Genomic DNA, 22991 nt, shown 5'->3' with positions numbered 1-22991 from the left:
AGGAATGGAGAACATGGTGGTTTCTGTGCATTAAGGAGAGGAGTCGGGTGGGAAGTGATTGTGGAAGTAAAGGGCAAAAAGGGGAATTTCTGTAGTGATGGAAATGCTGTGTATCTTGACTATCAATGTAAATATCCTTGGGGTGATATTTTTTCTATATTTTTTTCCAAGATGTTTCCATTGGAGGAAACTGGTCAAAAGGTACACAGGGTTTCTCTATATCATATTATTTCCTACAACTGCATGTGAATCTACAGTTATCTCAAAATTAAATAAAATACGAAAAAAAAAAGGCAAACAAACAGGGTTCAGACTGAATTTGACCTGCAGACTATAGTGTGCTAACTCTGGCTTAAGTGATCTGGTCACCGCCTACCTCTCACACCTTGCTTTGTGCTGGCCTTGTTTTTCCCTGTCTCACTGAGCTATGGCCTCCTCTGTTCCATGGACAGGCCAACACTGCTCCTCCCTCAGGACTTTCAGACTTCCTGTTCCCTATTAGAAAATTCTTCCCGCTTGTATTCACCCAGGAGGCTAATTATTCAGGCTTTGCTCCGATGTTGAGTGTATGCCTCCTTCAGTCCATCCCCACTCACTTTATTCTTTCTTCACCTTATTTTTTTCCTCCGTGGAATAACCATTTTCTGTTTAGTTGCCAATCATTTGTCTCCTCTCTAGGATTTAAAGTCCATGATAGCAAGGCCTTGTCTCTCGTGTTTACTGATACATTTTTTAGCACTGAGGAGGTATTCAGTAAATATATTTTGAATGATCCAATGAAAGACTTATATAGATAACAAAGAAAGAAGCTAGGGATGCCTGGGGGGCTCAGTCTGTTAATCGTCTGACTCTTGGCTTCGGTTCAGATCATGATCTCACAGTCGTGAGCTCAGGCCCCGCATCAGGCTCTGTGCTGACAATGCAGAGTGTGCTTGGGATTCTCTCTCTCCCTCTTTCTGCCCCTCCCACCATTCACATGCATCTGCACACATTCTCTCTCTCTCTCTCTTGAAATAAATACACGTTAAAAAAAAAAAGAAGCTAATAGTTTTAGTTAGGTTTTCTTTTGGGGGTTGGGTTCATTCATTTATCATTTGTTCATTTGTCCTTCATTGATTAAGTGCCTACTACGTGCTAGGTTCCGAGCCAGGCACTTCAGGTGGGTTTTCTCATAAAGTCTCCAGAAATGCCTCCAGTAGAGTGGCCATTCCTCCCTAAGGAACCCGAGGCGTTCTTTGAGGTGAAGCACTTGCTCAGGGTCTCAAAACCTGCATGGAATCAGGCCTGACTTCAGCCCCCACATTCTTGTCTGTAAGCTGTCCCTCTGTTTAAAGAAAGGAAACTGAGGTCCAGCTGGGTTCAGGGACATGTCTGACACACAAAGCAAGTGAGCAGACGTGCCTGGGCAGGAATTCTGATCTTCCTGTTTCTAGTGTATTGGCACATGTCCCTTTTGCTCAGTGACATCTGCTCCTGACAAAGAGGAAGTCTTCTCCGACCAAGGCCTCCCCACTCCGGCATCCCCCCGTCGCACTCACACTTGGAGGGACTTTATTTTCCCATTCAAATTATGCTGTGCTTCTTTGTTTGTTCTATTACTAGTCCTCTGTCTGACAGATATGTATATTCCTTATCTCTCAAACTAGTTTCTAAGCTCCTTCAAATTACCCACAACAGCAGCTGCCACTTGCTGAGTGTGTGTTGAACATTTGACGCATTTGTCTCACTGTATTAGTTATCTATTGCCGTATAACAAATTATCCCCAAATTGAGCAGCTGCAAACTAGAAGCTTGTATCATCTCACATAATCTTGGAGGGTTAGAAATTCGAGTGGCGGGGCGCCTGGGTGGCTTAGTCGGTTAAGCGTCCAACTTCGGCTCAGGTCATGATCTCACCGTCTGTGAGTTCGAGCCCCGCCTCAGGCTCTGTGCTGACAGCTCAGAGCCTGGAGCCTGTTTCAGATTCTGTGTCTCCCTCTCTCTCTGCCCCTCCGCTGTTCACGCTCTGTCTCTCTCTGTCTCAAAAATAAATAAACGTTTAAAAAAAAAAAAAAGAAATTCAAGAGTGGCTTAGCCGGGTGGGTCTGGCCCCTATAAGATTATAGTCAAAATGTCAGCTGGGTTTGTAGTTCTCTGAAGTGGCTTTACTGGGGTTGGAGGATCTGTTTCCAAGCTTACTCATGTGTTGTTGGAAGGTCAGCCTTGCTGGCTGTTGGCCAGAGGCTTCAGTCCCTTGCTCACAACATGGCAGCTTGATTTCACCACAGCAGTGCTATGAAAGAGAAGGAGGGAGACAGAAGTTTCAGTCTTTTATAATCTAATCTTGGAAGTGATACACCATCAGTTCTGCCATATGCTATTGGTCATGCAGACCGACGCTGGTAGCGTGTGGGAGGGGACTACACAGGGTGTGAATACCAGTAGCGGGCATCATTGGGGGCCATCTTTGATGCTGGCTTTCACTCTGTTTACTCCTTAGAGTAATCACATAAAGATAGATGATGTTGAGTCACTGGCAAGAGGTTACACAGCTTATAAGAAGCAGAGTTTGGATTGAAACCCAAACCCAAACCCAAACCCAAACACACAGACATACTATACATCCTGTCTGGCGCTCAGATGGTTTATTAAAAAAAAAAAAAAAAAGCAGCTACTATGTTCCAGACGCTATGCTAAGTGTGCAGTGTAGCTGAGGACAAGGCAGGAAGGTCCATAGTATTACCAGCTTTGCATTTTGGTGGGGGGAGAGAGATGACAAACTGTGAAATAGTTGAAATAATTTGCAAATCTCAAATGATATTACTAGATCTAGTCTGCCCTCTCCCACCCACAAGGACTCAGGGTAGGAAGTCCACGCTGGATGAAGGAATGATCATATGGTGATTGGAAAACCCACTTCATATACTCAGAACACCTCTCCCATGGTCACAGATCAAATGCAAATTTAATTCTAGCTCTGCGTTTAATTTGCTGTTATGTTATTCAAGCGCCTTCACCTCTCTGAGCCTCAGTTTCCCATCTGTAAATCATCATCAAGTTTGTCTTCAGACATAAAATGCTTTAACATAAAGGGTAGTAAGTATGGTGGATGGGGCCCCAAGCTGGGACTAGGGGACTGGCTGTGTACCCTCTACTCATGTGCTGGGGGATTTGTGGTGATGGACACCCTTTACTCTCTGAGCCTCAATTTTACAGTAAGTAGGTGAGGTCAGCTCTAAATCCATCTTTGCTCTGACTTCCCAAGATGAAAAATCTACCATTCAGTAAGTGACAGGGGAGTGCAGTGAGTTGCCTGAGTATCAGTTGAGAGCTACCGAGCCAGAAAGCCTGAAAAGCCCCACCCCTGCCACTTCTCCTCAGTTTCCTGATCTGTAAAATGGGACTAATGTGACTACCAACCTGTATTGCTTTCCTGTGACTACCGAAGCACCAGAAACTGTGTGGTTTAAGATGACAGAAACGTATTCTGTCTCTGTTCCAGAGGGCACAAGTCCAAAGTCATGGTGCTCTCAGGGTCACGTTCCCTCCACGTGGCTTCTTTGCCTCTTCCAGCTTTTGGGGGTTGTAGCATTTGCTGGCTTACGGCCATGTGGCTACAATCTCAGCTCTGCCTGCACATGGCCTTCTCATCTTGCGTGTGATCTCTCTTTGCCTCTCTCCTGTGGGGACATTCATGGCTGCATTTAGACCTACCTCGATAACCCAGGTAGTCAACTCCATGCAAGAACTTTAATCTTCCAGAACTTTAATCTGCCAGAACTTGACCATAGAAGGTGATATTCACAGGTTTCAGGGATAAGGACAGAAACATATCTTGGGTAGCCATTCTCAGCCTGCCACATGACCTCATAGGCTTGCTGTAAGGACTAAGTAAAAACAGGGAAAGTGTTTAGGTCTTATCTGGATTACAGAACATACTTTTGAAAATTTATTTATTTATTTTTTTAAGGATTATTCATTTATTCTGAGAGACAGAGAGAGAGAGAGAGAGAGAGAGAGCAAGTAGGGGAGGGGCAGAGAGAGAGAGAGAGATTGAGAATCCCAAGCAGGCTCTGCTTTGTCAGTACAGAGCCTGATGCGGGGCTCAAACCTATGAACCTTGAGATCATGACCTGAGCTGAAGTCGGTGGCTCAAGCGACTGAGGCACGCAGGTGCCCCCAGAACATACTTTTATAAAGAACAAAAGTAGTAGGGAATCAGCAGGGGATGGGACGAACTGTAATTCCGTGCCCCAGATACCTCCTGTCACCTGGTGAGAAGGTCAGCCATTCTTTCCAGGGCTAATTCCCAATCTCTGCAGACAGACAGACCCAGCCCTGAGGACCAGTAAATGGCTCCCAAATGACCCCATGACCAGGTGCCCTCCTGTCTGACATTGAATGTTTAGAGACAAGCAGGGACTTCCTCTGAGCTTGTATTAATATTTACAGCACTTCACTCACATGGAAAATTGATTTTTCTCTTTAAGCACAAAATGTAGCCAGTTTTATAACCTTTCTGCAGCTTGACAAAGGCCATTTATAACCTACTTTCTCCGTCACCCTCCCTGGCGCCAGTCTCAAATGTCTTGAAGAATTCTCGTGCATTGGTAATTATGAATTCTTCTTAGGCGAAATTTAATTTCCAGGAGGATTGACCTTTTTCTTTCTTGTGGTTATTGTTATTGTGGTCTTTGTGAATTGATCTGTGTGTATGTGTTTGTTATTGATGGGGTTCAGGATGGAGGCTTGGAGAAGGGACCGGGGAGCTGGGTGTGGGGTGTGCAGTGGGGGCATTTTAATCAGTGATGTCCAGTGATGGATGAGGAGGGCTGAGCTCTGGGTGTTAATCTTTGTGGACAAGAAATGCCAGCAAGGGTGACTGAAATTAAAACCTAGTACCTCATTTTTGGTCCCGAATGCAAGAGAAGTTGGAAACTGCTTCTCTGTCTGCTGGACTGGACAAGATTAGCTCAGCTCATCTAATGATGGAAAATAAATTATATAGCCAGTTGTCCCTACAGTATAGGATCTTCCAATTATGGAACACTTAGCAGATGCCAGGCACACTCAGAAGAGCATTTGACTGAGGTCACTCAAGATTGGAGTCACCAGGGTACTTTTAGGGACCAGAGGGCTACGGGTTTGTTTACCTGGAGACAGGTGTTCCTGGTGAAACAGGAGCTGAAACATCTACAGAAGACCTTGCCTATCTGCTGAAGGGAGATTCAAAGTGTTATTGTTCTGGAAAATGCAGTTACTTATTTAAGCTGGGGAGTGATGATTGAGAAATACCACTTAGGAGGATGGTGTGGAGGAGGCCTAACTGGAATTTGCAGGCTCCCTATGTGGCCATGAAGGGGTCCCATTCAGGACTCTGGAAACAGGGATGGAGACGAAAAGACAAATTCAAGACAGGAAGGGAGAGAACTCACGTTTGATGAGTACCAGATTGCGTGCCAAATTCCGAAGTAGGACATGCACTCCCAGGATCCAGTTGAAGCGTTCCAACAAACGCATAAGTGTAGGTGCTCTGCCCATTTAACAGATAAGGAGGTTGAGGCTCAGAGATGGTGACTACCTTGTCCCAGGTCACAGAATGAGGAGAGGAAGAGCTGGAGTTTAAAACTCATGTCGGTAGGAACTCTTTAAAGTATACCTGGCTGCCTGCCAGGGTGATTTTTTTTTTTATCAGTGGCAGATCCTACTGGATAATAACAAACACAATAATGATGATGATTCACGCAGGGTCAATAGTAATAGCAGCTAAGGCTTGCTGTGCAGTTGCCACATGAGCCACTTTGTTCTGAGCACTTTGTTCTGAGCACTTTGCCCACGGTACCTCCTCCTATTCTCACACGTCTACCAGGCGGATACTGACAAAAGTCCCACTTCACAGGTGGGCACAGTGAGGTTCAGAGAGACCATACAACTATTAATTGGCCAGACAAGACTTTGACACCCCCTCTGTGGTCTCTGACGCATGGCCCTTCTCAGAAAGTGGGAGGAGAGGGCTCAGTGGGACCCACCACCTCCTTGGCCGTGACTGCCCTGTCGCTCTCTCCCCGAGCAGTGCCCCGAGGAGCTGAGGCCCATGAAGGACGGCTCCGGATGCTACGACCACTCCAAAGGCATCGACTGCTCGGACGGCTTCAACGGTGGCTGTGAGCAGCTGTGCCTGCAGCAGACGCTGCCTTTGCCCTCTGATGCCACCTCCAGCACCATCTTCATGTTCTGCGGGTGAGTCTCTGTCCCCGAGGCCCTTCCCCTCGGTGGGAGATGTGGAAAAAAGGTCAGACACTGCAGTCAGGCCAGACCGGGCCTGCCCGTCAACGAAATGGCCTTTCTGTGTCTGCCTTTTCAGCCCAAGAAGCAAAAGGCTTCTGTGGGGTATTGGGAAGAAGAAAGGAAGAAGTAAAATAAATAATTGATTAATACTTCCAATAAATGGACTCCGTGCTCAGGCGGTGTCTTAGGGTCAGGACTATTTTCTGCTGAAGCCCCCTGCCCCTTCTGTGTCTCCCCCGCAGCCCTGGCCAGTGTAGCTTGGAGACCAGAGCAGGCACCTTCAAAGTGTCACTGAGAAACCAGCAGGTGTGTGCTTGAGAAAAAGCTTAGGCCAGACTGTCTGCAGGGAGTTAGCAGTGCAAATTCAGGGATGGCCTCTCTATGCCCTAACGCCCTATCTGTAAGGATAATTAAGTGGAGGCGAGGAGGCGGAAAGGAAGCCATGCAGGCAAATGCTAAGGACTCAGTGGAGTTTTACAGTGTGTCTGAGACTGAAAGAGTGGGCGCATTGGGACCAGCTTGCTGAGTAGCCTGGGACAAGTCCCTTTCCCTCTCTGGGCCGCAGTTTGACCACATGCAAAATGAGATCTTTGGCCAATGACACCTAACGTTTCATCCCGTTTACCTAGTTTTCCATCCGGAGGAGTGAACTGGGAATTACCTCTGTCATGGACGGCCTCCAGGGTAGGGCTTGATCCTCAGCTATTCCTTGAAAATGGCACTGCTTTTTTTCCCCTCTCTTCTTCAGTCTCTTTCTGGTGACATCTTCCTATTTAAAAATGTCCTCATCTTTTGACATTCTGTGACTCAGAAAAATAATCCAGTGCTCGTGCAAGAATGTCTGTCATCAAAATATGCTCAGTGCTTTGCTAAGATCGGAAAACAGAATAAGGCATTTAGCAAGAGCCTGTTCGGTCCTACATATTATGCAAAAGGGGGTGGGGGAGCGTGTATGAGTTTGAACTCAGTTTAACAGAAAATTAATTTTATCTGCATGGTTCTCGTCCAGGGTTCTAGTTTTCCTTCTGGGACTTGCTTTAGGGTCTCCCCTTCTGCCTCAGTTACACTGGGGGCTGCAGGTGCCTTTGAGCAGGTGTTGCAACGGCTTGCTGCAGGCCCTAGATATGTATCAGCAAAATAAATAAGAAATAAATTAGTGTATGCAGACCTGAATTTATAGCTGTGTCTCCTCAGCTTAAGTGACTGCAGGGCAGTGTTGAGTAAATTATGCATGGGCTTAGATCTGAGGCTTGAATACAGAATCAGCCGTGTTCTTATCATTATTTTTCTCCCTGTGTACCTGGTGGTGGGGTAGTCTTTCTGTTGCAAAAAACAGTAGGAACAGCAGGTAGAGCAGTAATGGATTGTGACATAGCGACTGTCACCAGCTTCCAGTGAAGCACACTGCAGAGGTCAAGGGGAATCGACAGACTCCCGTTCTCATCCAAGCTCTGGAGATAACTCTCTCTTAGGCATTGGGCAAGTCTCTGAGAACCCCTGATCTTCAGTTTGCTCGTGTCTAAACTTTTAATATTTGCCCCAATATAATGACGGTTGTGAAGAGTGCACAGTTACTTCCTGTTAATTACTCCCTTAAGGGTAAGTCGTGTGTCCAAGGTCACATGGTTAGTAACGTAGCTCGCTGCCTCCTTGCTGTGTGACCATGAGCAAGTTACTCAACATCTCTGTGTCTCCCTTTCCTCCTCTGTAAAATAGGCATGATAATGGTATCTCTTTATGGAGTTGTGATGAGGACTAAAATGCATTACCTCACAGTTTCCATGAGTGTCTGTAAAGTGCTTCTGAACAGGGCCCTGCACAGAGTTGGCACTGTATATATTTGTTAAATTAAATAATTACAGTGAATGATGAGTAGGGACAATAGCCCCTCACTTGCTCAGTGACTCGAGGTGTTCAAGTTCTTGGTTTTTAGGTTTGTGAGACAGGATCACCTAACTTTCCCTATCAGGAAAAGTCTCTGAAAGTCTTTTTTTTTTAATTGAAGCAGAGTTGGGATACAAAATTAGTTTCAGATGTGCGCCATAGTGATCTGACATTTATATACGTTAGGGACGCTCACCGCAGTAAGTGTACTTGTCATCTGTCACCATAGAAAGTTAATACACTGGTACTGACTCTATTTACTATGTCGTACTTTGCAACCACATGAGACTTGGAGCTTGTTCCTCAAGCCCCTTCCCCTGTTTTGCCCCTGTCCTTCCCTGCCCCCACCTCCCCTCGGGCAACTGCTAGCTTGTTCTCTATATTTATGACTCTGTTTTTTTTTTGTTGTTGTTGTTCTTTGTTTTGATATTTAGGTTCCACAGATCAGTGAAATTGTGTGGTATTTTTATTTCTTTGTCTGACTTATTTCCCTGAGCATAATACCCTCTAGGTCCATCCATGTTGTCACAAATGGTAAGATTTCATTCTTTGTATGTGGCTGAGTGGTATTCCATGGTGTGTGTGTGTGTGTGTGTGTGTGTGTGTACATATACACACACCACATCTTTATCCATTCATCTATAACTTTTTAAAAAATGTTTATTTATTTTTGAGAGAGAGAGAGAGAAGAGCACAAGTGGGGGAGGAGCAGAGAGAGACATTGACACAGAATCCGAAGCAGGCTCTAGGCTCTGAGCTGCCAGCACGGAGCCCGATTCAGGGCTCGAACTCATGGACCATAAGATCATGACCTGAGCTGAAGTTGGGCACTTAATGGACTGAGCCACCCACGCACCCCTCCATTCATCTATTGATGACACTTGGGCTGCTTCCATATCTTGGCTATTGTAAATAATGCTGCAGTAAACATCGGGTGCACATATCTTTTCTGATTAGTGTTTTCATTTTCTTCAGGCTGGATCGTAGGGTAGTTCTATTTTTAAGTTTTTAAGGAACTCCATACTGTTTCCCATAGTGGCTGCGCCAGTTTGCATTCCCACCGACAGTGCACTGAGGTTCCCTTTTCTCCACATTCTTGCCAACACCTGTTATTTCCTGTCTTTTTGATACTAGCCTTAACAACAGATTTGAAGGGATATCTCATTGTGGCTTTGATTTACATTTTTCTGACATTCAGTGATATTGAAACAGTTTTTCATGAATCTGTTGGCCATTGGTACGTCTCCTTAGGGAATATGTCTGTGCAGGTCCTCTGGCCATTTTTTGATTGGATTGTTTGTTGTTGTTGCTGTTTTTGGTGTTGATATATCCAATAAGGGGTTAATATCCAAAATATAAGAAGAACTCTGAAAGTCTTAAATAAGAATGAATGGGCGGGAGTGTGCTGGCAGCTGTTGAAGCCCATCCAAATGCTGATAAACAGGACAAAAAAAGAAAATAAAACCCAGGTCTCCTAAAACCAACTGCAGTGTCAACATGTTTTGAAGATTGCCTATTAAGGATGCAAATGAGAAGTTACCCACACTTGTTAGAAGCACTGTAAACAAAACAATGAAAGCCATTAGCAGGTACTTGTGAGAAAGTTGGTAGAGAGATGTAGCACCTAATTGAATTAAGCAAGGGAAACAAACCTTTGCTCAAGGAGACCTTCCAGATTGGATCAGAGCTCTGTGACCTTGCTGAGTTCCTTGGGTAGGCTCAGGTTCAGTAAACCTCTTTGCAGCCAGTGAGTCACAGCAGCTAACTTTTATGAAGTGCCTCTTCTGTGCCATGGCTGTGGTTAGTGCTTCGATTAGAAGAGCCGGTTTTTAATTCTCCTAACAACTCTACAAGGGACGTACTATTATGATCGCCAGTTACCATCAAGAAAACCAGGCACAGAATAGCTCTGTGACTTTCCCAAGGTCACACAGCTGGTACATGGGGGCATTAGGGCTCCAACCCAGGCTGTGTGGCTCTAGTCTCAGTCAAGACAGACCTGCTGTTATTCCTAGCCTCTGGCCACTTCTAGCTGTGTGGTCTTAAGCAAGTCCCTAAACTTCTTTTCAACTTTTTTTTTTTTTTTTTTTTTTATTTATTTTTGGGACAGAGAGAGACAGAGCATGAACGGGGGAGGGGCAGAGAGAGAGGGAGACACAGAATCGGAAACAGGCTCCAGGCTCCGAGCCATCAGCCCAGAGCCTGACGCGGGGCTCGAACTCACGGACCGCGAGATCGTGACCTGGCTGAAGTCGGACGCTTAACCGACTGCGCCACCCAGGCGCCCCGCAAGTCCCTAAACTTCTGTGAGCCTTTCCTTTTAAGTAGAATCAGATGCAGTTGTGAGGATTGAATGGAATTATGTATGCACAGAGGCCAGCACGCATGAGCACCCAGCGAATGGCAGTTGTGGCCAGTCTAATAGGTGTAAAGCCAGCTAATTTAATCACTTGGCAACGGAATTGTAGGTCTTTTTTACCACCCTGTCTCCAGCACCTAGAACAGTGCCTGGCAATTAGTAGGTGCTCACATAATAATTGTTAAATGATGTTCTTCACTTAACATGGCTAAAGCAGTTGTCCCCAGCCCAGTCTTTCCAGCTGCAATTCCAGTTGTGTCCCTCGTCCTGAATGAGGCCTCTTCTTGGCCTGCACATCTGGAATTTTGACAATGTTGTTCCATCTGCCTCTCCTCCTCCTCTGTACCATCAATCCCCACCCCTTGCCTGTGGCCATTTAGCTTAGACAGCTCTGTTTCATCATCAAGACTCAGTGTGGATATAACCTTCTCTGACAAGTCTTCTCTGAGCCCCATGGGGTGCGGGAGTGAGAAGTGTAGTTACCCTGGAGCTGGGTAATAGAATACCTTGCCCTTTCAAGTGGATACTGCTTAAATATTGGCTCGGGATTTAGCAAGTGGGGTTAGGGCGTGCAAAGAAAGGACCTTTTTTCTTGTTTTATTTTGATTTGTATTTTTTTTCATTTCTACCCACAAGACGCTCTTGCAAGGACTGTTTGGTAGCTTTGAATTCTAATTTATCCCAGTGATATCTGGACACCCTGCAGACTGGACCTCCTGCCAGCTGCCTTGATAGCCAGCCCCTGGTCTACACAACTGAGTAAAGTATCTTTCTCTGGGATCACACAGCACCCCAGTGCTTCTCTCTGTGGTCACCCCATTGCTCTTTTGACTTACCTGCTTTCATGTGTGGACCTCATTGCACTGTGACGTCTTCATGATCAGGAACTAGGTCGTAGTCACCTGGGTATCCCCATTGTCACTCCCCACTGTTTGCCCCAAGAACTTCTTCAAAACCATAACCGTTGAATTAAGGAATTCATCTGTCTAGGGTTTCTTGCACCTACTCTGTACCTGGCCTTTTATGGGATGCTGAGAACGCAAATAGGCATTGAGTTTGTACTCTGGGACAGAGGGGACACTGAGGACAGGTGGCTGAGCCTCACTTGGTCCTGATTGATGTTGATAGAGCAACAGGTACTAGCAGGGTAGAGAGAAGCAGGTGAATTTGAGAGAAGTTGAGAAGGTCATCAGAAACTGAGCTGAAGCATTTAGAATGAATCTTTACAGGTGAGGGAGCATCCCCAAGCAATTACAGGTTGCTTGGTTACCTAGCAACCAAGTTGGTATCTTTTGTGTATGTGTGTTTATGATGTACTTCGTGCATTCTTTGACAAGGACTTAATATTATCCACATAAATCCAACCTATTAAAAAAAACATGTCCTATAAAGTTAGGACTGACCAGAGCCATGTGTAAGGACAGAGAGAGAAAATGGTTGCAGGAGCCTGAAATGGGGGCATTACTCAACTGGAGATAAATTTAGCTCTTTGCTTCTTGGCAACTGAAGTAAACAGAAAAGGCAAAACAAACAACCCCCCCCCCCAAACATATGGTGGATTATATAGTAGTCCTGGCTTGACAAAAGGAAGGTTGTGTTTTTTGTTGTTTTATTGTGTTTTGTTTGTTTCAGGGGGTGAACACCTTTTCCTGGCATAATTTGCTAAGAGAGATGTTCCCTGTATATATATTTTTGTTCCCTGTATTTTTAAATAAGAAATTGTGATCAAGGTCATTCATATTTTTTGAAGTTTCAAGTATTTCTCAGATCTTTCAGAGGAGGAAACCGTGACCCAGAAGGATCTCACAGCCATTTAGGAGGTAAAGTTGGGACAGGAGATAACCCAAGCGTCTCTCTTCAAATTTGAATGGGATGTAAATGTAATTTTATTAACAATGTAATGAAAATGTGTTTAAAAATCTGGGCCGAAAGAGCACGTCTAGCCACACATCCTCTCTAGGAGTGGAAAACGCTGACCTCCAGACGGAACATAGTGATCTTAATTTTGACTTTCAGTAACTGGTTGGAGAGGTGTGGGATGTGTTTATTCACCACTTGTTTTGTTTTGGTTTCTGACTTTTAGGTTAGGGTCTGCATTTTCACCTCTGTGACTTCTGATCGAAGAAACGGGATTTTACCTCCCATAGTTAACACAGAACATCCACATACCAGGTTCTCAGCAGACATCACAACCTTATGCTCCCTGCTGCTTGAAGTATTTTGCAAAAGCTCAGGTGTAAAACATATTCACAGACATTTGACTGAAGCACACAGAGTTCATCCATTCATTCAGAGAGATTTTTCCACTGTGGGATCTGTGAAACATGAGTCCCATATGCAGCTGAAAGGCAGAAAAGGGTAGCTCAGTGGTCACATTCCTATGTGGATGGGAAATTGTACTCTATAACTGCCTTTAAGGTTCATGGTGCACCTGAGGGTAGTAAAGGCTCTGACAAGTCCTGCGGTGGTGATATATCATAATTCACTTGTTCTAAAGTGCCCACGTTTTCCGCTTTCGAACATCTCTGAAATCAGGATGCATTTTACTATCAATGCTTTGAAAGATTTTTTAAAAATGTTTTTCTTAGTGTTAGGTGACATGCTAATGTTTCTCACAAGTGTTGAGGGTCTTAGAGTAGATACATCATTATATAAGTTAACCAGAATTCCCCCATGGAATTCTGTTTCCTTTCCTTTCCTTTCCTTCTTTCCTTCATTTCTAAAGAATACCCTTGGGTACCTTACATTCAAAATGGCTTTTCTGGAAACTAAATCTTGAGTGAAACCTTCAGGCAGAGACCACCCTGAAAACAGTTTTACTAATCTTTATTTTGGTTAATGTTGAGACAGTCCCAAGGGCCTTCATGAGAAAGGCCCCCATGATATTGGATTGTAGGGTTCCTGTGGCTCAGGACCTTACCTTCTAGGCCACAGAGAGTCATGGTCCAGACAGCCCCAGGATGGGATTCATTACGGGTGTCTGATTCAGTAAAGCTGGACGCCACCTGCTACGGTCTTATCTTGTGGTGGGATACTCAGATTCAGCCCTGACATTGGTCCAAGTCAGTGTTGTATGCCGTTCCTTGAGCTCTTCTGACCTTACATGTTCTATGTTTTTACATTCCCCGCCCCACCCCCCCAGGATCTGATTCTTTTTGCCATTTAAAGAAAAAATTTCTAGTCTGTGCATTGCCATCTATAATCTTATAGGCTCCACAAACCGTTGAGGAATGAATGAATAACTGAGCAAGTAAATACATGAATAAATAAACACCCTGCTTGGAGAATCTGTGTAAATGCCATCCCTCTCTAAGGTCCCAGTTTCCTCTTTTGAAAGACAAGCAGATTGGAAATAGTCATTTGTGCTGAAATGAAATGAGTACTAGATGTGGAGTAAGAAGATCCAGGTCAAGGTAGTGGTTTTTCCAAAGTGCTGGTATGATCTTGGTTGTGGAATTTTAAAGTGCCAGCCTCGAGGTCCTTGGTGGCTGTGTTGGAATGAAACTCCCCATCTCGTGATGTTGCTGTAGGGATTAAATAAAACATGCTCTTGGCTAAACACGTATAGGTTTTATGGCACAATCTCTAAAGGCCCATCTAGTTCTAGTATTCTCTATAATGTGATAGGTGTGTTAAGGGTAACACATTCATTGCCTACAGCTAAAATGCCCAGTTTGTATCTTTGTACTTATTTTATGGTTTTCATTTTGGCATATGTATAAATATAGTTCCATGCAGATCTTGGCTGGTTTCCTGTGAGCCTACACTCTTTAGAATTTCTGTAAGAAAATCTCCCAGACGACAGAATGTTCTAAAGAAACTGTATAATTATGTCGCATGGAAAAAAAAAAACCAACAACTCAACAGACCTTTGCATAAATCATCCATCTTGTGCCCTGAGGTGGCTTGGGGGAGAGAGTTTCTCATGTTTCAAAACTCAGAGGATCATTTACCTCTGAGTCCCTATGTTTTTATGAGTCTCTGTTTTTTTCCCCTCCCCGCATCTCTAAGTGTCTTACTAAGCATACCCCAAACCTTTTATCTCCCCTCCTTCCTCTCCTGTTGAGCCACAATCCTTTCCTACCCCCAGACAAAAATAGATAAATAAATAACCATGAACCTACAGGTGTAATATGGCTAAAATTTCTCTTTCACACACACATACACGCACACACACACGTGGCACACACACACTCATACACATGCTTTGAAATATGAACTCCCAGGTCTGCTTCCTAGCACCACAGTAAACAAGGTGTATCTCCATGGGCAAGTCACTTACCGGTTTTCTCATCTGAACATGAGCAATGCCTCCCTGCTACGGTCTTCCTTTAGTTTCCTAATGCTTTGATGATGAATTGCCACAAATGTAGTGGCTTAAAACCTCACAGATTTATTATTTACACCTGTGGAGGTCACAATTTCTAAAACTGAGGCATCAGCAAGATTCTTAAGGCCAGAGGAACAGTCTGTTTCTATCTGTCTCTCCTCTGATTCCACACTATATCTCCTTCTCTGACTCTGACACATTTGTCTACTTCTTATGCTCTTATAAGGACCCCCTTTTAAAAAAATGTTTTTTAATGTGTATTTATTTTTGAGAGAGAGAGAGAGACAGAATCCAAAGTAGGCTCCAGGGCCCGAGCTGTCAGCACAGAGCCTGATGCAGGGCTCGAACTCACCAAGTGTGAGATCATGAGCTGAGCCGAAGTCAGATGCTTAACCAACTGAGCCACCCAGACACCCCTTTTTAAAATTTTTAATGTTTATTTATTTATTTATTTATATGAGAGAGAGATAGAGAGAGAGAGAGAGAGAGAGAGAGAGAGAGAGAGAGAGACAGTCAGTCAGAATCTGAAGCAGGGTCCAGGATCCAAGCTGTCAGCACAGAGCCTGACATGGGGCGTGAACCCATGAACCGTGAGATCATGACCTGAGCCAAAGTCAGATGCTTAACCAACTGAGCCACCCAGGCTCCCCTTATAAGGACCCTTTTGATTACATTGAGTCCAACTAGATAATCAAGAACAATCTTCCCACCTCGAAAGTCTTAATCATACTTACAAAGTTCCTTTTGCCATGTATGGTAACATATCCATAGGTTGTAAGGACCTATGGTTGTTAGGACACAGACATTTTGGGGGTACCATTATTCTACCTAATTCAGGTTGTAATAAGGAGCAGGTCAGTTTGTATATAGGGAAATATTCCACTAGACTGGAATCTTAACTGTAGGGCTGAGCTTTGCGTGTATGTGTGTATGTATGTATGTGTATATATGTACATGTATATATGTGTGTATATATATGTATATGCATACGAATATAAATACACAGGCATACATATGTATATAATGTACATATTTAACTTGAACTGTAATAATTATGTATACACTTATCTATTTAAAATACTTGAATGCTATATGTATGGATGTATCATTTATCAAGAGCAGTGTTGCAATGGCACCGTATGTTTCACATTGTCTGTTACACGACAGATACTATTTTGTCCTTTAGGTAAGTTATGTCAGTTCTCACATAAGCTCTGTGGTAAGGATAACTTTTATCCCCATTTAATAGATTGTGTCACTGAGGCCCACAGAAGTTAATAGATTGTATCAGGCTCATATGGCTGATAAGGGGCATAGCTTCCCTTTGAACCCAGGTTTAATTAGATACAAACTCTGAGCTCCACACCTGTGTCTCCCTTAAGTAAGGGAGCATGAAATCTCAGTAAATTCACCGAAGTAGAAATTATACAAGCTATATTCCAGACTAGAATGCAATAATATTACATATTAACAGCAGTCTAGTTAGCAGATGCATCGGTCTACTTGAGAATTTTTTTACATTTAAACAACTAAACCTCCTAAGTAACACTCGAGTAAGGAGAAAAATCAAACTTAAATGACCACGTCCTTAGAAATGAGTAGGAGCAGGCAGACTGTATATTCACATTCATGGAACATGGACAAAGCAGTCAGAGCTCCGTGTCATGTACTGAGAAGCAAGACAGATTGAAAATAAACAAATAAGCATTCAAATCAAGAAGCCAGAAAAAAAATTATAAAACAAAGTCAAAGAAAGCAGCAGGAAGGAATTAATACAAATAAAAGCTGAAATAAATGAAATAGGAGAAAAAAAGGAGCCTCATCAATAAAATGCAAAAGCCTTTTGAAATCAGAGAGGGAGAGAGAACACAAGGACATTAGGAATGAGCTAGAGACATACCCATAGAAGCACAGAAGATAAAGCAAATTTAATGAGAATACTGTGTACAACTTTATACCAATAAATTTGCAAGTCTTGATTAAATGCATTATTTTCTTGGAAAATATAAATTACCAAGTTTCACTCATGATGGTGTAGAAAATCTAAACAGACAGATAACATAAAATAAAATGATCAGAGAGCTAAATGTCTACAATTGAAAAGAAGTCATGAGCTCATGGGTTTTATAGGCAGGTCCTATCAAATCATTAAGGAATGCATAACCACTCTCTTATATAAACTGAACCAGAGAAAGAAAATAAAATGGCTGTTTTCTAATTTATTCCAAAATCCTAGCATAGTTCTAATGCCCAAACGAGGCAAATATATACTCATCCATTTAGAAAAATCTGGTACATGTATTAGAACTGATGAGCTCCTTATGTGGTACGGTGAAAAATCAACTTACAGAAATCAGTAATAGCTTTCCTCAATATCAGCAGTTTCTACTAGAAAATACAAGGGAAAACATAAGTGAAAACCTGATCCTACTTCTGTAGTGGAAAAGGATGTAATAATAGCAGCGACCACTGACTGTAAGTTTGGGTACACCGAATTCCAGACATAACTCATTTAATCTTCACAGTGGCTCTTTGAGGTGAATACTTCTTTATAGGTAAGCAGAGCAAGTACAGAGAGGCTAAGCATTTTGTCCAAGGCCACACAGCTAATGGGAGACAAAATCAGGATTTGGCCCCTGGTGATCTGCATCTAAAATGCATGTCTGTAACCTGTAGAACCCTGCATATTGTACCCATACCTAAGAATAAGCCCCGAGAAGACTCTTAAAACCAGAAGTCTAAAACTTCAGAGAAGGCTTTAAAGGAACGCTTAATATATAAACCAGAAAGGGAGGGAGGCAAACCATAAGAGACTCCTAAATAATGAGAATGAACTGAAGGTTGATGGGGGTGGGGGAGAGGGGAAAGTGGGTGATGGGCATTGAGGAGGGCACCTGTTGGGATGAGCACTGGGTGTTGTATGGAAGCCAACTTGACAAGAAATTATATTTCATATAAAACATTAAGTTTTGATTGTAATAAAAGGTGTTTGAGCCACACTGGTTTTGGAGCCTTTAAAAATCTAAATAACAGGAAAACAGTGTCTACAAAAAATAATAAAAAAATTAAAAAACAGTAAAGGAACACTTAATAAATGGAGATGGAAACTATTTCTGAATTAGAAAACTCACAACTGTAAAGATCCTAGGATAAGATCAGCTGTGTTGCTGTAACAAATGAAGCCTCCCAAGCCGGAGACGTGTACACAAAAGTTTATTATACACTTTTCATGCAAGATCCATTGTGATTGAGGTGAACTTCTCCAACTGCAAGTATGCATTTTGACCACATGCTCTCCAAACTTGCCATAGCAAGAGAAGAGGGGGCTTGAGAATCAGACAGGATGTTTTGAAGGTCTGAGTCTGGCAGCAGCTTGCATCATGTCAGCACAGATTCCATCATTCAGAATCCCGTCACGTGGCCCCTCTGGCCCACCTGCAGGGGAAGCTTGGTTGCACAGTCTATGGTACAGCTCCAGAAAGAGGACCCAGTGTAGCGAACGGAAGACATTGTCTCTGCCACAGTTGGTGGTGGTGCCCAACATAGAGTTGAGTCTCAATATGTATTTCTTACAGGGGGACATTTTTTTTTAAATTCCCCCCACATTGGTCTACAAATTCAATGTGATATCACCCAAAATTCTACTAGGGTTTTATGTGGAATTTGACAAGTCAAAATTAAAATTCATTTGAATGGGAAAATAATAAGACGAGTGAGGAAGTTTTGAGATAGAAAATTAGTGTTTACAATGGGGAGGAGACTTACTTGACTATATCCAGACCATGCCTCAAAGCTACAGTAATTCAAGTAGTATATAATCTTTTTCATGTTTTTTCTATTTCTGAGAGAGGGAGAGGGAGAGAGAGAGAGAGAGAGAGAGAGAGAGAGAGAGGCAAAGAGAGAGGGAGACCAAGGATCCAAAGCAGGCTCTGCCCTGACAGCCGAGAGCTTGATGCGGAGTTCAAACTCATGAACCCTGAGATCATGACCTGAGCTGATGTTGGATTCTCAACTGACTGAGCCACCCAGGAACCCCTCAAGTAGTATAGAATTATTGCAGGAAAATACAGACAGCTAAATAGGAAAAATTCCAACCATGTATACATGGCATACATAGTGATTTAGTATATGACAAAATAGTATTTTACATTAGTTAGTGAACAGATGGACCCTTCAGGTAATGGTTACTCATTTTGAAAATAATGAAGTTAAAATAACCACTCACATCATGCACAAAATTAAATCCATACAGATTAAACAACCAAAGATTTTTAAAAACCTATATAAATACTAGAATAATATATAGAAATGTGTTTTATCATCTGTCGCTTCCTAAGCATTGCACCAAATTCAGAAGCAGTTAAGGACCAGGATAGAGAGGTTATAAGATATCAAAAGTAAGGTTAAAACACAAGTACAGAGTGAAAGAAAATTTCAATATGTATGAAAGGAGAAGGAGAACTCCAGAAAATATGCAAAGCATACATAAGCCAATAAGGAAAAAGACAAGAATCACAATAGGAAAATGGTTAAAGCACATGGATGGACAACCTATAGAAGGAGAAATACACATGGCCATGACATCAAAAGGTGGGGAACCTCAGCAGTAATCAGGGAAATGCCAATCAAAACAAAAATGAGTTTTTTTCCAATCCCATATTGGTGATAATGAACATAAAAGTTATGGGGAAATGGGCTTTCTCAATCATCAGTGATAGGGTTGTAGACTGGTAGAGCCCCAACAGACAGCCATTATTAAATCTACCAAAATTTTTAAATTCATAAACCACTGACCCAGCAATCCTTTTTCTAAGATTTTTTTTAGTAGAAACACATACATGTACAGAATGATATATGTACAAAGATCTTCATTATGATACCATTTGCAATAATAAACAGCTATAAACAACCAAAATGCTCATTAATAAAGATTAGCTAAAGGCATTATGGTACATTTATACCATGCAATGCCAAATAACCATCAGAAAGATAGATCTATATGAATACTGGTTTGAAAAGATGTCTAAGAAATAGTATTAAGTACAAATGCATATCTTATAACAATGTATGGTGTACTTACGAGTTTATTATGAAAAATTTATATATATATAATATAATTATTATATGCGTAATATTGTATTTATAAATGTATTTTTAAAAACCTAGAAGAATACATAATAGTTAACAATGATGACTACTTATATTAAGTAAAAATATGTGAGGAGTGGAAATGAAGAACTCTATAGACTTTGATAATGTTTAATCATTTATAACAAGAGTATATTTATTCACAGGTGCATGCGTGTGTGCGTGTGTGTGTGTGTGTGTCTGTGTGTGTGTATAAAGAGAGGAAGCTCTACTCCAGTAAAACATTTCTCATATTTGCTGGGAACCTCCTGGGAATAGATGGCTGGAAATAGACTTCATTAGGAACTTACTATATACTCTGTGCATTCATGTAACTCATGTCATGTGTACTCCACCTTTATCAAGGGAGAGTTACTTACATTTAACAAATGCAAAAAGAAGAGGGGATAGACTTGATGAAGGCACCAGGACAGGCCTTCTTCCAACAACCTTCTGCTGTACTTGGGCAGAAGCATGTAGGAAGGACAGTTGGTGCATCTGTTCAACACACTAGAGGTGATAAGAGAACAAGGGAAGAGTGACAGCTTGCTTTATGCAGGAGACATTCCTGGCTTTTCACTAGAGTGATCTTGAGTCAGCGTTTCAGCTCTTCCTATTTGCTTCCTGCCTTCAGTTGAGTTCCACGTGTCTGGCATCAGCTACTGGTTCTTTCAACCTAGGAATATTTTCTTCCCAAACCATCGCATAGAGCCTCTCCCTTCTTCTGTATGAGTTTCTGAGTCTCTCTGCAGTCAGAGTCAATAGACTTTCACAAATAAGAGCTTTCCTGCTTTCTACTGCCTCTAACTGGCACAGCCTTACCCAGGGTCATGTTATGCAAGTAGAAACAACTGGATTCGGAGAAGACAAGAGTAGAAAAAGGTCCCTTTGTTGCTAAACAGACTCAAATTTGAATGCCACTTTGCCTCTTGCTTACAGTGTGACCTGCTTTACTTGTCTCCTCATTTTGATTCTGGGTAAAGCAGGAATGATGAAATTAACTTGTTTCATGGCCAGAAAATAAATATACAAGAGGCACCTGGGTGGCTCAGTCAGTTAAGTGCCCAACTCTTGATTTCAGCTCGGGTCATGATCTCAGTGTCATGGGGTAGAGCCCTGCGTCGGGCTCTGTGCTGACAGTAGGCTTAGCATGGAGCTTGCTTGGGATTCTCTCTCTAACTCTCTCCGGCTTGTGTTCTCTCTTTCTCTCTCTCAAAAAGAAACATTTAAAAATAGAAATATATGAAATTTCCATGGAAAGTGTATGCTCAATAAACACCACCATTTCCATCATTACTGTAATTATTTTGCAAAGTACCTTTCAATTCCTCTTTTTGCAGCCAATGTATCCAAGGATGTTATAGCAGCCTAATGAATTAATATAGGGTAGGAGTTTCTACCCCATTCTACAGATGAGGAAATTGAAGATCAAAGAAGTTAAATGACTTGCTGGGGTTCACATAGGTCCAAAGGAGCAAAGATGATATTTATACAAGTTTTTTCAGTTGAGCAGCCTATTCTCTTGTGTGTTTTATCTCTTATGTGCACCCTTTTCCCAGTGCATAGCCAAAGGCCATGAACATGTAAAGACTAAAAGAGTTCCCATTTCTGGATTGATTTTTCAGGAGCTGAGACCTCTGTTTCCTCCTCTTCCCCATGCCTAAGAGATTCCTTTTTCACTACAAACATCCCCAGATTGCAAATATTATTTCCACACCCCATTCAGATGCCTATTTAGTCCACAGAGGAGGACTGGTTTAGTCCCTGACTCAAAGGCATGTCAAAGGCCCTTCTGCTGTTAGGATTCGGTAGTTAGAGGTCAACAGAGACTAGGTATATTGCTAATTGAGCAGAAGCAGCGGCTGCAGTGAGCTGTCCGTGGTCCTGGAAGGATCACCTCTGAGTTACAAGGGCAATAACAACCTTGTTTTTGCTACAGTCTTCAACCTTGGTCGACAGATACACTGGGAATAGATTCTGGTTTGAGAAACTAGTTGATAATTCCCTGCGAATTGGTCTGTCATGCTCTTTAAAGTCTGTGTGTTCATGGAAAACAGTTTTTAAATTTGCTTTGTGCGTAGATGTGCACTCTGGTTTCCCCCTCGACTCCTCCAAAATGTCACAAATGACTTTCCCTGAATTTACCAATTTGCAGGATTAATGTGCTTCTCTCTAGACACCTGTGCCCTAGATAGATTCTAGCCAGAATAGCTGTCTCCATTCCTAAACTCTGACCTGTTTTGCAGGCAAAGGAGGCCTTGGTTTTAGGTCATCCACAATGGGGGCATCCAGCATGCGGAGCTAACTCTCGGCTCTGTTTTATTGTGCAGTTGTGTGGAGGAATACAAGCTGGCTCCTGATGGAAAATCCTGCCTAATGCTGTCAGATGTCTGCGAGGGCCCCAAATGCCTCAAACCCGACTCCAAATTCAACGACACCCTCTTTGGAGAGATGCTACATGGTTACAACAACCGGACCCAGCATGTGAACCAAGGCCAAGTCTTCCAGATGACCTTTAGGTATGGGCAGATACTCGCACTTCACTGGTTGGATCACTGACCCAAAATCTGGGCAGGGGGTGGAAGCCATGGGCACCATGGAATTGAGCTTTGTTAGACTGGCCAGTATCTTTGTAGGCTTATTGATACCTATCCAATGAAGTGTTACAAGTTAGCAAAATTCATTCCATGAGGTTCCTTTTCCACTGACCTAGCCTTTATTTATCCTGCCCTTCCATTTTTCTAACTCTATCCACATATTTTTAATTCAGCCTTAAATCATCCTATAAGTACAGTTAATGGAATTTTAAAATGTTTAAATTAATCTTTCAGTCTATTAAAAAATAAGTATCCTATGTAGGCTATTCAGGCAGTTAAAAAATAAAGACATTTAATGAAGTAGAAAATAAAATTCCCATCACCCAGAAATATCCAGAATTAACATTTTCTTGAACATTCTTAAAACTCCTCTCTCCCTCTCTCTATCTACACACACACACACACACACACACACACACACTAAATC

At 42.5% G+C, this 22991-nt stretch overlaps 1 protein-coding gene across 4 annotated transcripts in view; it reads left to right on the top strand.

Moving 5' to 3' along the window:
* The window catches only part of ASTN2 (astrotactin 2), an 876482-nt gene that overhangs the window by 547268 nt on the left and 306223 nt on the right, over positions 1–22991 (top strand). For all 4 annotated transcript variants that reach the window (XM_078436555.2, XM_078436553.2, XM_078436554.2 and 1 more), the window contains 2 exons: positions 6053–6219; positions 22298–22486. In XM_078436555.2, coding sequence (XP_078292681.2) covers positions 6053–6219; positions 22298–22486 — 356 coding nt within the window. The remainder of the gene's footprint in view (positions 1–6052; positions 6220–22297; positions 22487–22991) is intronic.

The sequence above is a fragment of the Panthera onca genome, chromosome D4 (genome assembly GCF_046562875.1).
Source record: "Panthera onca isolate mPanOnc1 chromosome D4, mPanOnc1 haplotype 2, whole genome shotgun sequence".
NCBI classification, from domain to species: Eukaryota; Metazoa; Chordata; class Mammalia; order Carnivora; family Felidae; genus Panthera; species Panthera onca.
The sequence above is the reverse complement of the archived record's forward strand: the minus strand, read 5'-3'. Positions and strand labels throughout refer to the sequence as shown.